Here is a 13,808-nt window from a genome sequence, read left to right on the forward strand (position 1 = left end):
AGGGTCCATCGTTCTCCAGGATTTTCGTTCTCCATGGGTGAGGTGCTAAGCATTCTGCCGATGGATGCGCAGGAAGAACAATGGCTCCCAGGACCAGGATATGGCTGTGCTGGGCAGCAAATACCACTTACCTGAAGCCCCAGTTCAGTGGAGATAAGTTCTAAGGGATGCAGGTGGCGCTGTGGTCTAAACCACTGAGCCTCTTGGGCTTGCCGATCAGAAGGTCGGTGGTTCAAATCTGCGCAACGGGGTGAGCTCCCGTTGCTCTGTGCCAGCTCCTGCCAACCTAGCAGTTTGAAAGCACACTACAGTGGTACCTCGGGTTACAGACGCTTCAGGTTACAGACGCTTCAGGTTACAGACTCCGCTAACCCAGAAACAGTACCTCGGGTTAAGAACTTTGCTTCAGGATGAGAACAGAAATCACACGGCAGTGGGAGGCCCCATTAGCTAAAGTGGTACCTCAGGTTAAAAACAGTTTCAGGTTAAGAATAGACCTCCAGAACGAATGAAGTTCTTAACCTGAAGTACCACGGTAGTGCAAATAGATAAATAGGTACCGCTGCGGCAGGAAGGTAAATGGAGTTTCCGTGAGTTGTGGGTCCTGTCACAGTGCTCCGTTGCACCAGAAGTGGTTTAGTTATGCTGGCTACATGACCCAGAAAGCTGTCTGTGGACAAACACTGGCTCCCTGGGCTTGAGATTGAGATGAGTGCCTCACCCAATAGTTGCCTTTGACTGGACGTAACCATCCAGATCCTTTTTAAATCAGAGTTTGAGGAGATTTCCAGTCAGGTGAAGGCACCAAAATATGACGCGAATCAGGAAAAGGAAGGGGCCTTGTTATGTACTGAGTTGAATAGGATCCAAACTGCAGAAGTCTGATTGGTCCTAGAACAATAGGATTCAGAATGCAGCAGTCTGACTGGTCCTAGAACAATGCAGCAGTATGATTGTTTGGCAGGAACCACCCAATCATGCTCCAGATAGAAGTGAATCCACAACCTGATTGGCTTACAGTAGAATTCCGGAATTAGCCAATCATGTGCAGCCCATTGTGTAAATAATGTATATAAAGCAGATACTGTGAGGGGACTTTCATTCATTCCTCCTTACCACTATGAGCTGAATAAAGAGCATGAAATCACTTTGCGACTCTGAGTATATTTCAGGCCTAGATGGGGGCCAGATTTTTGGCATGAGGAGAGTCCAGAGGGCCAGATGGAGAGATTTATTAGGCGCCAGGGCGCCTTACAATGTTCCAGAAGGGAGATTATAAGTGGCACATCTTTTGAACGACATGCAGTTTTCATTGATAACCTCCTTAAAATTATTTGCTGCCCCCTAAGTGGCACATCTCTTGAACTGCATGCAGTTTTATTTGGTATCCCCCTTAAAATCATTTGCTCCTCCCGATCCCAATTTTTTATGCTTTTACGTTTTATTTATGCAAAACTTTTACAGCCCACAGTTGCTCAAGGCAGCTCACTCCATCGGTTTCACACAGATCCATGCATCAAAACAAACGAAAAGCACACACTAAAACGGCAAATGTTAAAATGAAAAACAGCAACACCCTTTCCAGAATCTGTTCTTCCTTTATGCATTATTGTTAGGTTCATGTGGAAGAACCTGGAGGTTTGGTCCTCTGTATATTGCTTTGCTTGAAATAGACCACTGTTGGTGTGAAACAGCCAGGAAAGATATACACCGCCTTTAAGAATGAATTTCATCATGTTTGAATCTGATGCATCAGACAGAACGTTACTCTCATTCATTTGCTAATAGCAATAAAAATTATGCAAACATTTTAAAAATAAAAATACACCTTAAACAAATATATATATATATCCATATGTATGTTTAAACTTACAGATCTGCACCAGTTCCATAAATGGAGTATTTCATTTCACCCCAAAGTCCTGAATCAGGGTCTGTTGCCTTAAGAAGAAAATGGAAAGGGGTACTGATGGATTAAAACAGAAACGAAGCAGACTTTCATGACATGCATAATTGGTCACATTGAGGATGGAAAATAGCAAAAACCAGAAGGCTACTTTCCCTAGGGGGACGCAGCTTTGGGAGTGGGATTTATAGGGCAGAAGTAGCCAAGGTGAAAGAGGGTGCTTCATCACTCTTCAGTCTAATAATAATAATAATAATAATAATAATAATAATAATAATTTATTCCCCGCCTATCTGACCTGGTTTCCCCAGCCACTCTGGGCGGCTCCCAACAGAATATTAACAACATTAAAAACTTCCCTAAACAGGGCTGCCTTCAGATGTCTTCTAAAAGTCAGAAAGTTGTTTATTTCCTAGACATCTGATGGGAGGGCGTTCCACAGGGCAGGTGCCACTACCGAGAAGGCCCTCCGCCTGGTTCCCTGTAACTTCACTTCTCGCAGCGAGGGAACAGCCAGAAGACTCTCAGAGTTGGACCTCAGTGTTTGGGCTGAACGATGGGGGTGGAGATGCTCCTTCAGGTATACTGAGCTGAGGCCATTTTTGGCTTTAAAGGTCAGCACCCCAAATGGCCACCACAAACTGCTTCTATCTCCCCACCCCACCCCACCCTTTCGCCGCCAACGTATTTGGAGATCAAAATGTGCAACTGAAAGTTTGTGACGGGGGGTGGGGGAGCCAAATTTCACGGCAGGGAAGAGTAATGTCAATTAATCTGCATCCATTTGCAATGTGTTGGGAGAGGATGTCGTTAAGAGATGCGTGTGTGTGACAGAGTAAATTTCGGGATCAGGCTCACAAAGGGCACACAAAGAAAAGGTGAAAAATTCCACCTCTGTACTAGCAGCATAACCAAGCGGGGCCACTGGGTGGCTCCCCTCACTTGAGGTACCGGTACATGTCACCATTAAAGTTGGGGACATGAAAAATGATGAAATGATCCTCTTTCTGAGCATATTATTCTGCTAAGAAAATATCTAGGCATTGCGCAGACTGGGCCCCTAGAAAATACGGGAGAAAATCAATCATCTAGCCATGTTTTATTTTCCACTTAGCTGTTCTAGTTTAAGCTAAACAATGTGTGAGATGAAGAAAGCATGCTATGCAGAAAGGTTCAGTTCTCTCCAATGGCTTATTTGGCGCAGACGCAGCGGTTTCATATCAGTTAACTTTCATATCTTCCACTCTTCCACTACAGAATCATAGGAAGTATAGTTTGTAGTGCAATCCTAACCAAGTTTGTCCTGCTTACTTTGGTGGGAATAACATCAGTGGGAATTACGTTAATCCAGAAGATACATCATCATCATCATCTATTATTTATACCCTGCCCATCTGGCTGGCTTTCCCCAGTCACTCTGGGCGATTCCCAACAGAATATTATTATTAATAATAATAATAATAATAAAAGTGATAAAGGATCAAACATGAAAAACTTCCCTAAACAGGGCTGTCTTCAAAAAGTCAGATAGTTGTTTATTTCCTTGACATCTGATGGGAGGGTGTTCCACAGGGCAGGCGCCACTACTGAGAAGGCCCTCTGCCTGATTCCCTGTAACTTCACTTTTCGCAATGAGGGAACTGCCAGAAGGCCTTCAAAGCTGGAAGTCAGTGTCCGGGCTGAACAATGGGGGTGGAGACACTCCTTCAGGTATACTGGGTTGAAGCTTTAAAGGTCAGCACCAACACTTTGAATTGTGCTTGGAAACATACTGGGAGCCAATGTAGTCTTTCAGGACTGGTGTTAATATCAATTTATAGTGTGAATATTCTCCTGGGGTCCTTGCATATTCTACAGAGTCCAGCAACATCTGGAACGGCCCAGTTTATCCACCCCCGCTTTAAACAGCCATATATTCTGAAGTTGTAGAACATGGAAAAAAATCCGAGGATAGACTTAGCTTGGACAGACAAACCATCTATCAAGTAGTTTCAGTACAGTTTTAAAGTGGTGGCAATATTATTTTATTTGTGTGGGTACTGACATACTATAATTTAATTTAAGAAACACACCCTTGCTCAGCAGAGCAAATTCCAGCCCGCATTGCTCTGTGCAGAATTACAGACTATGGTGAATTCAAATTCAAATTCTAAAAAGCAATCCTAGCTTGCGTCTGTGCTTAGACTCATGAGAGATGCAGCTCTACAACTCTGTGATTCTATTATTCTATTTTTTTTGTCAGTTTCTGCATATATAGATCCCCACCTCCTCCCAGGGGCAATAATTACAGATATCGAGAGACTCATGGAACTACACAGAATTATAAGTGCAACAGAGCATGGCTCTAGAGGAATGAATAAAATTTACCGTTACAGCCACAACATTGGAGCCGCCAGGAGAATTCTCTGGGATCCTCGCGATGTAGTAATCAGATGAAAACTTTGGGACATTATCATTCGTATCCAAGAGACGGATCACAATATCTGCTGTTGAACTGAACTTCTCAGGTGTGTTAACTTCTATTGCAAGAAGCTAAGGAGGTAATTGAGAAATTACGAGCTAGTAAGTCATGCAAAATTCAACAGTTTTGCTTCTACAGAGTCCAGCTATTTTATATGGAACTGACTAATTTGCGTTATGGCTAATAATGATGATAGATAATCCCATCAACAGAATATATTCCACATGGAACAGAAAGAAAGAAAGAAAGAAAGAAAGAAAGAAAGAAAGAAAAGAACTCACAAAAGTTGGAATTCCGTCATTGTTACGTTAATAAAAAGTTAATTTTCAAATGACTGCAAAAATCTGAGTATAAATCCCTTGTGGCACAGCCATGTCTGTGTGCTGCCTGTATATCATTTCGTTAACCACAGGAAGGACTCAAGTTTTCAGCACATCCTGAATCAAAGAGATTCAGCCAATGGCAATGGAACATCAGCATTGCCACCAAAGAAGGAAGCAGAACAAAAGAACATAAGAAGAGCTCTTGCATTCCTTCTTTGTTGAGACCTTGGTGGCGATGCTCAAGAAAACTACATGGCAACTAGCAACCAAGAATAAAATGAAACCAATAAGGCAGAATAAAATGAAACCCAATCAATCTTGAACATCAATACAGTGGTACCTCAGGTTACATATGCTTCAGGTTACAGATTCCGCTAACCCAGAAATATTACCTTGGGTTAAGAACTTTGCTTCAGGATGGGAACAGAAATTGTGCTCCGGCAGCGCGGCAGCAGCAGGAGGCCCCATTAGCTAAAGTGGTACCTCAGGCTAAGAACAGTTTCAGGTTAAGAACGGACCTCCAGAACGAATTAAGTACTTAACCTGAGGTACCACTGTACACCAGAACAGGTTATTTTGCAAAGGCATGAAGACTGTGGGTGTGGGAGCGGGGCAATATGAGTGGGATACACTTATGAGAAGTGAATAATAATAATAATAATAATAATAATAATAATAATAATAATTTATTACTTATACCCTGCCCATCTGGCTGGGCCTCCCCAGCCACTCTGGGCAGCTCCCAACAGAATATTAAAAACACGATAAAACATCAAACATAAAAAACCTCCCTAAACAGGACTGCCTTCAGATGCTTCGTAAAAGTCAGGCAGTTATTTATTTCCTTGACATCTGATGGGAGGGCGTTCCACAGGGCGGGTGCCACTACCGAGAAGGCCCTCTGCCTGGTTCCCTGTAACCTGAGTATTATTGTGACTAACTTAAAGCCAACATTTTATTATTCTGTGTCCAGCAATTCCTCAAAGAGAACATGGAGCAGCATGGAGAACATGGAGCAAGATGGAGCAATGGTCTGCCTTATGTCTCTGGGAATCTTATTTGGCCACTTCCACAGGGATGTTCACATGCCTCCTGAAGACCATGCGTTGAATACAGTGTAAAGATTGGTGGAGTCAAGAGCCAAGGAGGTCATCTGGAGTAATAGCAAGATGGTAATGAATCAAAGTGGGCATCAGCATGCCCCCCCCCCGGAGAACAAGCAGGGACAGCAGACAGAGGTGACTATTCCTCCTTCCCCCCAATTCAAATGCCCAAGGACCCAATCCAAATCTGTCTCTGAAATATTGCTTTCAGCTTGAATCGAAAGCTGCTGTGAATAGATGATGATATGCCTATTAAAGACTGTTAATCATTCCCTCCGCTACGAATAATCAAATATCGGGGACCGACATAAAACAAAGGTTATCTAAAATTAACTTTGTATATTCCATCGCTCTTGGATGAAAACAGCAGGCCTGCTATCTTAGATATGTCAGATAACGAACCATTGGAGGCAACACCAACACAACAAAACATGCGGAATGTACGATTTCATGTGGAAATCTGGTCTCCAATCAAGTTACATGTCTTTAGGTGCCAGGCAAAAACATTCCCCTTCTCCCAGGCCTTTGACCAATTAAACAATTGATGGCAAACTGTGGTGGCAGGGTTGGGGTGTTATTGCTTTTGCTTGTTAGTATGTTGTGCATTTTTGTGTTTTTATATTGTAAATTGCATTGTGTTCCTCGGATGAATGGCAGTTGTTGTTGTTGTTTAGTCATTCAGTCGTGTCCGACTCTTCGTGACCCCATGGACCAGAGCATGCCAGGCACTCCTGTCTTCCACTGCCACCCGCAGTTTGGTCAGATTCGTGTTTGTAGCTTCGAGAACACTGTCCAGCCATCTCGTCCTCTGTCGTCCCCTTCTCCTTGTGCCCTCCATCTTTCCCAACATCAGGGTCTTTTCCAGTGAGTCTTCTCTTCTCGTGAGGTGGCCAAAATATTGGAGCCTCAGCTTCACGATCTGTCCTTCCAGTGAGCACTCAGGGCTGATTTCCTTAAGAATGGATGCGTTTGATCTTCTTGCAGTCCATGGGACTCTCAAGAGTCTCCTCCAGCACCATAATTCAAAAGCATCAATTTTTCGGCGATCAATGCGATGAATGGCAGTTAATAATAATAATAATAATAATAATAATAATAATAATAATGTCAGTGGAGAAGTCTCTACTGGCAACCCATGGTGAATGCATCTCTGCCTTTCTTTGTTGCCAATGCATTTGGAATTTATAAAAGGGCTTTAAAATGTTGTATAAAAGCCCTTTGCTGTTTATCTTCAATCACTTGCAAACAACAACAACAACAACCATTTTTCAGAGACAAAGTGTACAATTTCTCAAGTAAAAAGAAACACACACTTTTCTCTTTTAATTACTTCCTTTGGTGTTTACAGCGGTGCTCTTAATCATGCTGAATTCTATTAGTATTCATGAGGCCACGCTTTGTAATTTCCTTACCATGCATACTTGGGCAGTGCTTTATAACCTTCTGAGAATTTTCTAGTTGTAACAGGAATAATTATAGGTTGTGTTCCATGTGCACCTCTTGGATGAAACACCCCATGAAATAAACAGGCAAGGGCCTTGACAGGGCTCAAATGGAGCACACAGTCATCAAATCCAGCCCTTTCCCATGAGGCAGAAAGATCCACACATCACCTCTCTCTCCCCCTCCGAGATTTACCCACACAAGCCAGAACACTGTATGCCGCAAACAGAGAGGTCAAACAAGTCGTAAATAAGACAGCAAGATACTTGCAAATCGCGTAGGTTGAGGTGGCTCTTGCAAATGAGCCAAGGGACACACTTCGGAAGGGCTTCTGTAATTTTAGCCATATGAAAAACTATTTTGGGGGCGTTTATTGTTTGTTTACAGATAGTTGCCTTGGTGATGTTATCTTGCGTCTGTTGAAGTAGCCGTTGCATCACCACCTGGTTTATTGTTTTTCAGTATATATATGATATGCAGTGTTTTTTTCTTAAAAAATATGTTTAGGGGTACTCTCATTTTGACTCAAGAAAATCACCATTTTGTAGTTCAAATCGGGGGAAATAAATACAGTAAATGGACAAATGGACAAAGATTCACAAAATGTTTAGGGGTATGCGTACCCCTGTGTCCCCCCAGGAAAAAAAGCACTGTATATATGACATCTCAAGATTCTATGCTACAGCTTTAATCCTTTGCGTAGTATTTTGGATGCAGGATTACCACACACCACCACCACCCCGGGCACCATTCCAATCCCCCTTCAGGAATTGGAGGGCATTTTTCTGAAGGAGGAAGCCTGCTGTAAACCCACAGAGGCTTCCTGCACATTTTAGAATGGGGTTCTAAAACACAGAGGGAGAGTCCGCCAGGGCAAGAGACTCCCCGCTTCAGAAGATTGCGCTCCAGCTCATGATGAACGATCGGAACGGCAATGCAGGAATGAAGTTAGCATGAAGGCAGAAGTTACAATACCTTGAAGGTGAAGACCTGGAACTTTTCGTAGTCAATGGCAGCAGAGTTTTCTACGATGATTGTGACCTGCGCTTCATTCAGCACAGTCTGAGGGACAACGCGGAAAATGCCGCCCGGCCCGACAAGCCGGAGGTTGAATTTCGCATTCGCCCCCTGTGAAGAAAGAGTCGGCATTAAAAAATAAATGACAAATTCATGAATCATAGGACTGTTGATTTCCTTACAGAAGAGAAACATGTTTGTGTGTGTAAGTGTAAAAAAATCCTATTCTTCCCGCAATAAATGTGGAAGTAGTGGGATCGTTATTGTTAGTTCTACCCTTGACCTAAATGGGCCTGCCAGCTATCCATCTTTGAACAGTAAATGGAAAGTAGGCTTGCATAAGCAAAAATGCGGAGGTCCTGCATTCACAACCAGGAACTCTGCTGTTATCATGGAACCCTGTACAACATGTAGAAATTGGGGAATAGAGTCGGCATTTCCTTTTCCCATGTGGGGGAGAGAATGAGAGGAGAGGGCAAGAACGCCTGCTTAGTATCTTCAATTCAGCAGCTACTGGATGAGAGAGAACTAAGAGGCTTTCTGAAGTAATCTCCCCAAGCTTTGGCTCACAAGACGTCGGTGGTTTTGATAAAAATAGATTTGGGAGCTTGCCTATTCCTCTAGTCACACTGGAAGAGCACCTAGTTTAGGTTGGCTAAGTGTGAGAATAATTTGGAAGGTAGACTCTGAGATGCTGAACATTCAGAATGACCCGATTACCTAAATATGGGTCATTTTAGGTACAAGGTACACCTCCATATACTATGATCAGGGACGTGCTTGAATTTCATCCCTCCTTCTGCTAAGAAAGTCCTGGGAGTGGCCTTAGGTTGGTAGCACAGGTATTTTTATTATTATTCCAGATTAATATGGTTGCTGCTCTGGAAATAAGTCACTACACCTTTCTGAGAGACAGAGGGCAGGCAGTTGTGGGGGACTCCCTGGTCCTGAATGGGGTATCTGTGCCCCTGAAGGGCCAGGTGCACAGCCTGGGAATCATTTTGGACTTACAGCTGTCCATGGAGGTGCAGGTCGATTCTGTGTTCGGTGCAGCTGTCTACCAGCTCCATCTGGTATGCAGGCTGAGACCCTACCTGTCCGCAGACTGTCTCACCAGAGTGGTGCATGCTCTAGTTATCTCCCACTTGAACTACTACATGGGGCTACCTTTGAAGGTGACCCGGAAACTACAAGTAATCCTGAATGAGGCAGCTAGACTGTTGACGGGGAGTGGCCACTGAGACCATACAACACCAGTCCTTAAAGACCTACATTGGCTCCTAGTACATTTCTGAGCACAATTCAAAGTATTGGTGCTGACCTTTAAAGCCCTAAACAGCCTTGGTCCTGTATACTTGAAGGAGCGTCTCCACCCCCATTGTTCAACCCAGACACTGAGGTCCAGCTCCGAGGGCCTTCTGGTGGTTCCCTCACTATGAGAATTGAAGCTACAGGGAACCAAGTAGAGGGCCTTCTTGGTAGTGGCGCCTACCCTGTGAACACCATCAGATGTCAAGGAAATGAACAACTATCTGACTTTTAGAAGACATCTGAAGGCAGCCCTGTTTAGGAAAGTTTTTAATATTTGATATTTTATTGTGCTTTTAATTCTGTTGAGAGCCACCCAGAGGTAATAATAATAATAATAATAATAATAATAATAATAATACTGCTGCTACTACTATATGGTCTGCCTTGCATCCTATTGGCTAGCCTGATGTCCTCCTATGTAGTAGACAATGCAGACTGGTTGGGGCCAGTGAGTGCTGCTAAACCTTCCCCTTGAACACCCAAAGACAGCTCCAGTGAGAAACAAACAGGTGCGGGTGGAACCAGAGATCAATTTCGGATAGGGACTGGAAATATAAATATAAATTAAAAAGCAATCTTGAAGCTCAAAAGAAAACTGCTTGGTTTCCTTGTGATAGGAAGGGGAGTAGAACGTGGCAAACAAAAGATCTGTGCAAAATATACAGGCCATGACAACTTTTGGCTGGTCTCTGCTTGCTCCGTAATATTAGTAAGCAGTTAATTTAAATTTTGCTGCCTTCTGCAACTGCAGAAGCAGCAATTACGAGGCTGGCTGCCTCAGAAGTAGTTACTTATCCCTTTGCAGCAGGCTGGCAGGGAACCTGCTGACTTTTATATAGAGCAGAATGCAACCAGGTTAGCACAACACTGAGTATATGCTACATGTTGATGGACTAGATTTTCTTTTCAATAATTGCAGTCCTTTCATGGGTATTAAACTTTCAGGCCTCAACTTTTCCTCTCCGGTTAGCTCAGGTGGAAGCTATTACAGAGGTTTCCTTAGCAACCTTTGCCACAGTTTCCACATAAAATAAACTGTACTGAACCTAAAGGAATCCCATTTCTCTGGTTAAAGAATACAGCGCTCACTGCATATGGGGTAGAGTGCTTATTTTCCAAAATAAGGCTCTAGTAGAGTAGCTTTAACAATGCTCCAGAAAGACCGGGACCAGAATTACTATTTTTTAAAATAAAAACTAAAAACTAAGTGGGGAAGCACGGAATATTATCTCCATCGGCTGATGAAGTAAATCAGCAATAATGCAATAAAGAAAGGGCACGACCCAGTCAAACTAAGAGGACTAGGCTTGCTGAATCGAACAAAATATTCATCCATTAACAGCATTTTGTTTCAAGGACACAAATGTCATATGCCCCTGGAAATCAAGCAGGACAAGAAGACAATGGATTGTTGGCTGTCACCACCACCTGGTTTTCAGTGCTGTGATACTTAAAACAAAAGGTTTATGGAATCAAGGCCAGCCCACCCATGAGGCAAGATGAGGCAACTGCCTCAGGTTGTAGGATCCACAGGGGCAGCAGATCCTGGTGTAGATCTTTATCCCCCCCCCCCCCCCGATCTTCCCTGGCAGGGAGGAAGCATTTTGTGGTTCGCCTCAAGTGCCAAAATGTCCTGGGTTGGCCCAGAATGGAGGTATAAGAGAGAGTCAAGAAAGGACAGATAAACAAAACAAAACAAAAACACCACACTGGCCTGATCTGAATCATTGACGGTAATTTTGAGGCCTCTCAGAATCTCGCCCTCCGGCGGATGCTCGTACATTGTGAGCTCAAATCGGTTCTGCAGCCCGTTTTCTCCGTAGAATGTCGGCGGGTGGTTGTTGAGGTCCACAACTCGTATGGTTGCTGTGGCAAAGGCGTGAGCAGTCGCCTCACCCTCCGGGCTGATTTCAGAAGCCTGTAGTGAACAAGAAATGGATTTGCTTACGATGCTTCATCCAACATGCAATTCTAGAGTTTGATCATATCAGTATCTTGCTGGTTGCATTTGAGACTTCAGCGACATCAGCTCTTCACCATTGGCCTCAGGGCTGACCAGAGGTGGAAGGTCCAGATTTGACTTCCCACAGCCCCAGCCTTGCACAGTGTTAAGCATACTCAGCTAGAATGAGGAACTGTCAGCTCTGTATGCAGTTGCCCTATATATTAGAGCACATTGCTGACAATGAAATATTTCTCGAGTTCAGACCTACTCTGACCATTTGGTCCTCCTGGACAGAAAGAACTCCAAAAGGCTTCCTGACCAACAAGGACTTCCTAGTTCTGGTATGTTTCTGTGCATTCCTCCCTGACTCTTGGCTTAGTCCCTTGCCTCACAGTCTCTGGTGCAAATCTGACAGTGTTATGGTTTAGCCATAACACATACTACATATGTGAACAAATTTGCATAACTTGAATAATGCATTCCTATCAATCCTATTAAACTGTCTGGTTACCTAGTTAAAGAATCCAGTTCTTTTCTCTTTAACACACCATACCCTTTGGGTAGGGTTGGCATTGACGGAGAAAATTGTTTTTTTAAAATGGTATCATAGCAGAAAGCAGCAATATGCATCAATTCTCCTATGTAAAGAGGGCACTACATTTGCAGTAGTTGAAATTCTGCACACTGCAGATCCATCAGAAGTGGTAAGGGGAAACATTTATAGCAGGAGAGTAAGACAAATACCTGAATTTTCAGTTCATATACTTCTTTCTTCAGCTGATTTGGGCTTTTAATAACAGAAATGGCTCCAGTTGCGTTATTTATTTCAAACGAACCTTCACTTCCTGTTACAAAACAGAAATATACCTATCAAATTTTCCAGCCCCCTCAAAAAGAATGCGCTTAAATCCAGTTGCAGTCAGAGGTAACTAGTTGTGCAGAGCAACTACTGGCCATACCCAGAGTACTGGGAAGTTATATTAATTGAAAATAGCTTCCCAACCATGCTGAACATGTGACCTGCTGTTTAAGAGACCCAGCTGCAAATGAAATGTTTTAAATGTGTTGTAAAGTGCAATATACAAATCTGACACTAGATGGCGACAGTGAGCTATGTCAAATTGAATGTATTTTTCAAAACTTTAAAAAAGCATTTTCACAGCGTTTTTTATGTGTGTGTAGATTACACCCTACTTGTGCAAATACACAGGTACATATGAACCTGTATCTTACTGATTACATGCGTGTTCATGGAAATATCGCTTTGGGGATCTTATCTGGAGTTGATTGTATACCACAGAGGCTATTGTAATGGACACCATTACTTTTAAAATACCAATCTTGTCTTGCTTACTGGGGGAATTACCAACCACCAACAAATGCCAATATAAACAAATTTAACAAGTTTGTTTACTAAAAAGGGTGGTCAGTGAGTCAAATGGTTCCACTGTTTGAAGTGACAGCACAGAAATGCAAAATAGCCAGGAGTTACAAAAAAATCAACACATCATTTGGGAAGAATGGCATGCTAATGCCAGGGTATTGGAAGAAGCAAAGACCACCAGTGTTGAAGCAACGATTCTTCAAACATCAACTTTCTTGGACTGGTCATGTTGTTCGAATGCTGAATTATCGTCTTCCAAAGTGACTATTCTATTCCAAACTTAAAAATGGAAAGCGTAAGGGTGGTGGTCAACAAAAGAGGTTTAAAGACTCTCTCAAGACAAATCTTAAAAAATGTAGAATAAGCACCGACAATTGGGAAACATTGGCCTACAAGCACTCCAACTGGAGAACAGCCTTTTCCAAAGGTGTCATGGACTTTGAAGAAGCTCAAGCTCAGGACGAAAGGGAGAAATGTGCTAAGAGGAAGACATGTTTGGCAAACCCTCACCATGATCAAACCTATGTCCCAACTGTGGAAGGACGTGTGGATCCAGAATTGGCCTCCACAGTCACTTACGGACTCACTTTTAAGACAGTGTTCATGGAAGACAATCTTACTCGGCTATGAATGATCGCCAAAGAAGAAGAAAGAAGAATTATCCGTCCTTTTGCTGGTGGAGCCATCTGTGCACAGAGGGGTTAGCATAGGGCTTAGTAGAACCTGGTACTTTTCTGTGTCCTTCATGAACCCACTTTGGAGCATGACACGCCATTGCTGGGAATGAGAGGCCTGTGTAAGATTCCCATAGGCAGTTCCACGTTACACTCCCTTTTTAGTACAAGTTACTTGCATGCATTCCTGTGCCAATCCCTCCATGTGTGGTTGGCTCCACCAACATGGAAATGGATCATG

General features: G+C 43.1%; 1 protein-coding gene across 2 annotated transcripts in view; it reads right to left on the reverse strand.

Annotated features, from left to right (window-relative positions):
* Positions 1-13,808, reverse strand: part of CDHR1 (cadherin related family member 1) — a 60,685-nt gene that overhangs the window by 20,399 nt on the left and 26,478 nt on the right. For both annotated transcript variants that reach the window (XM_083439980.1, XM_083439981.1), the window contains exons 10-14: positions 12,254-12,354; positions 11,279-11,482; positions 8,212-8,364; positions 4,274-4,438; positions 1,874-1,941 (exon numbers count right to left, since the gene is read on the reverse strand). In XM_083439980.1, coding sequence (XP_083296106.1) covers positions 1,874-1,941; positions 4,274-4,438; positions 8,212-8,364; positions 11,279-11,482; positions 12,254-12,354 — 691 coding nt within the window. The remainder of the gene's footprint in view (positions 1-1,873; positions 1,942-4,273; positions 4,439-8,211; positions 8,365-11,278; positions 11,483-12,253; positions 12,355-13,808) is intronic.

Source organism: Podarcis tiliguerta (assembly GCF_965153285.1).
Source record: "Podarcis tiliguerta genome assembly, chromosome: 5".
Classification (NCBI taxonomy): domain Eukaryota; kingdom Metazoa; phylum Chordata; class Lepidosauria; order Squamata; family Lacertidae; genus Podarcis; species Podarcis tiliguerta.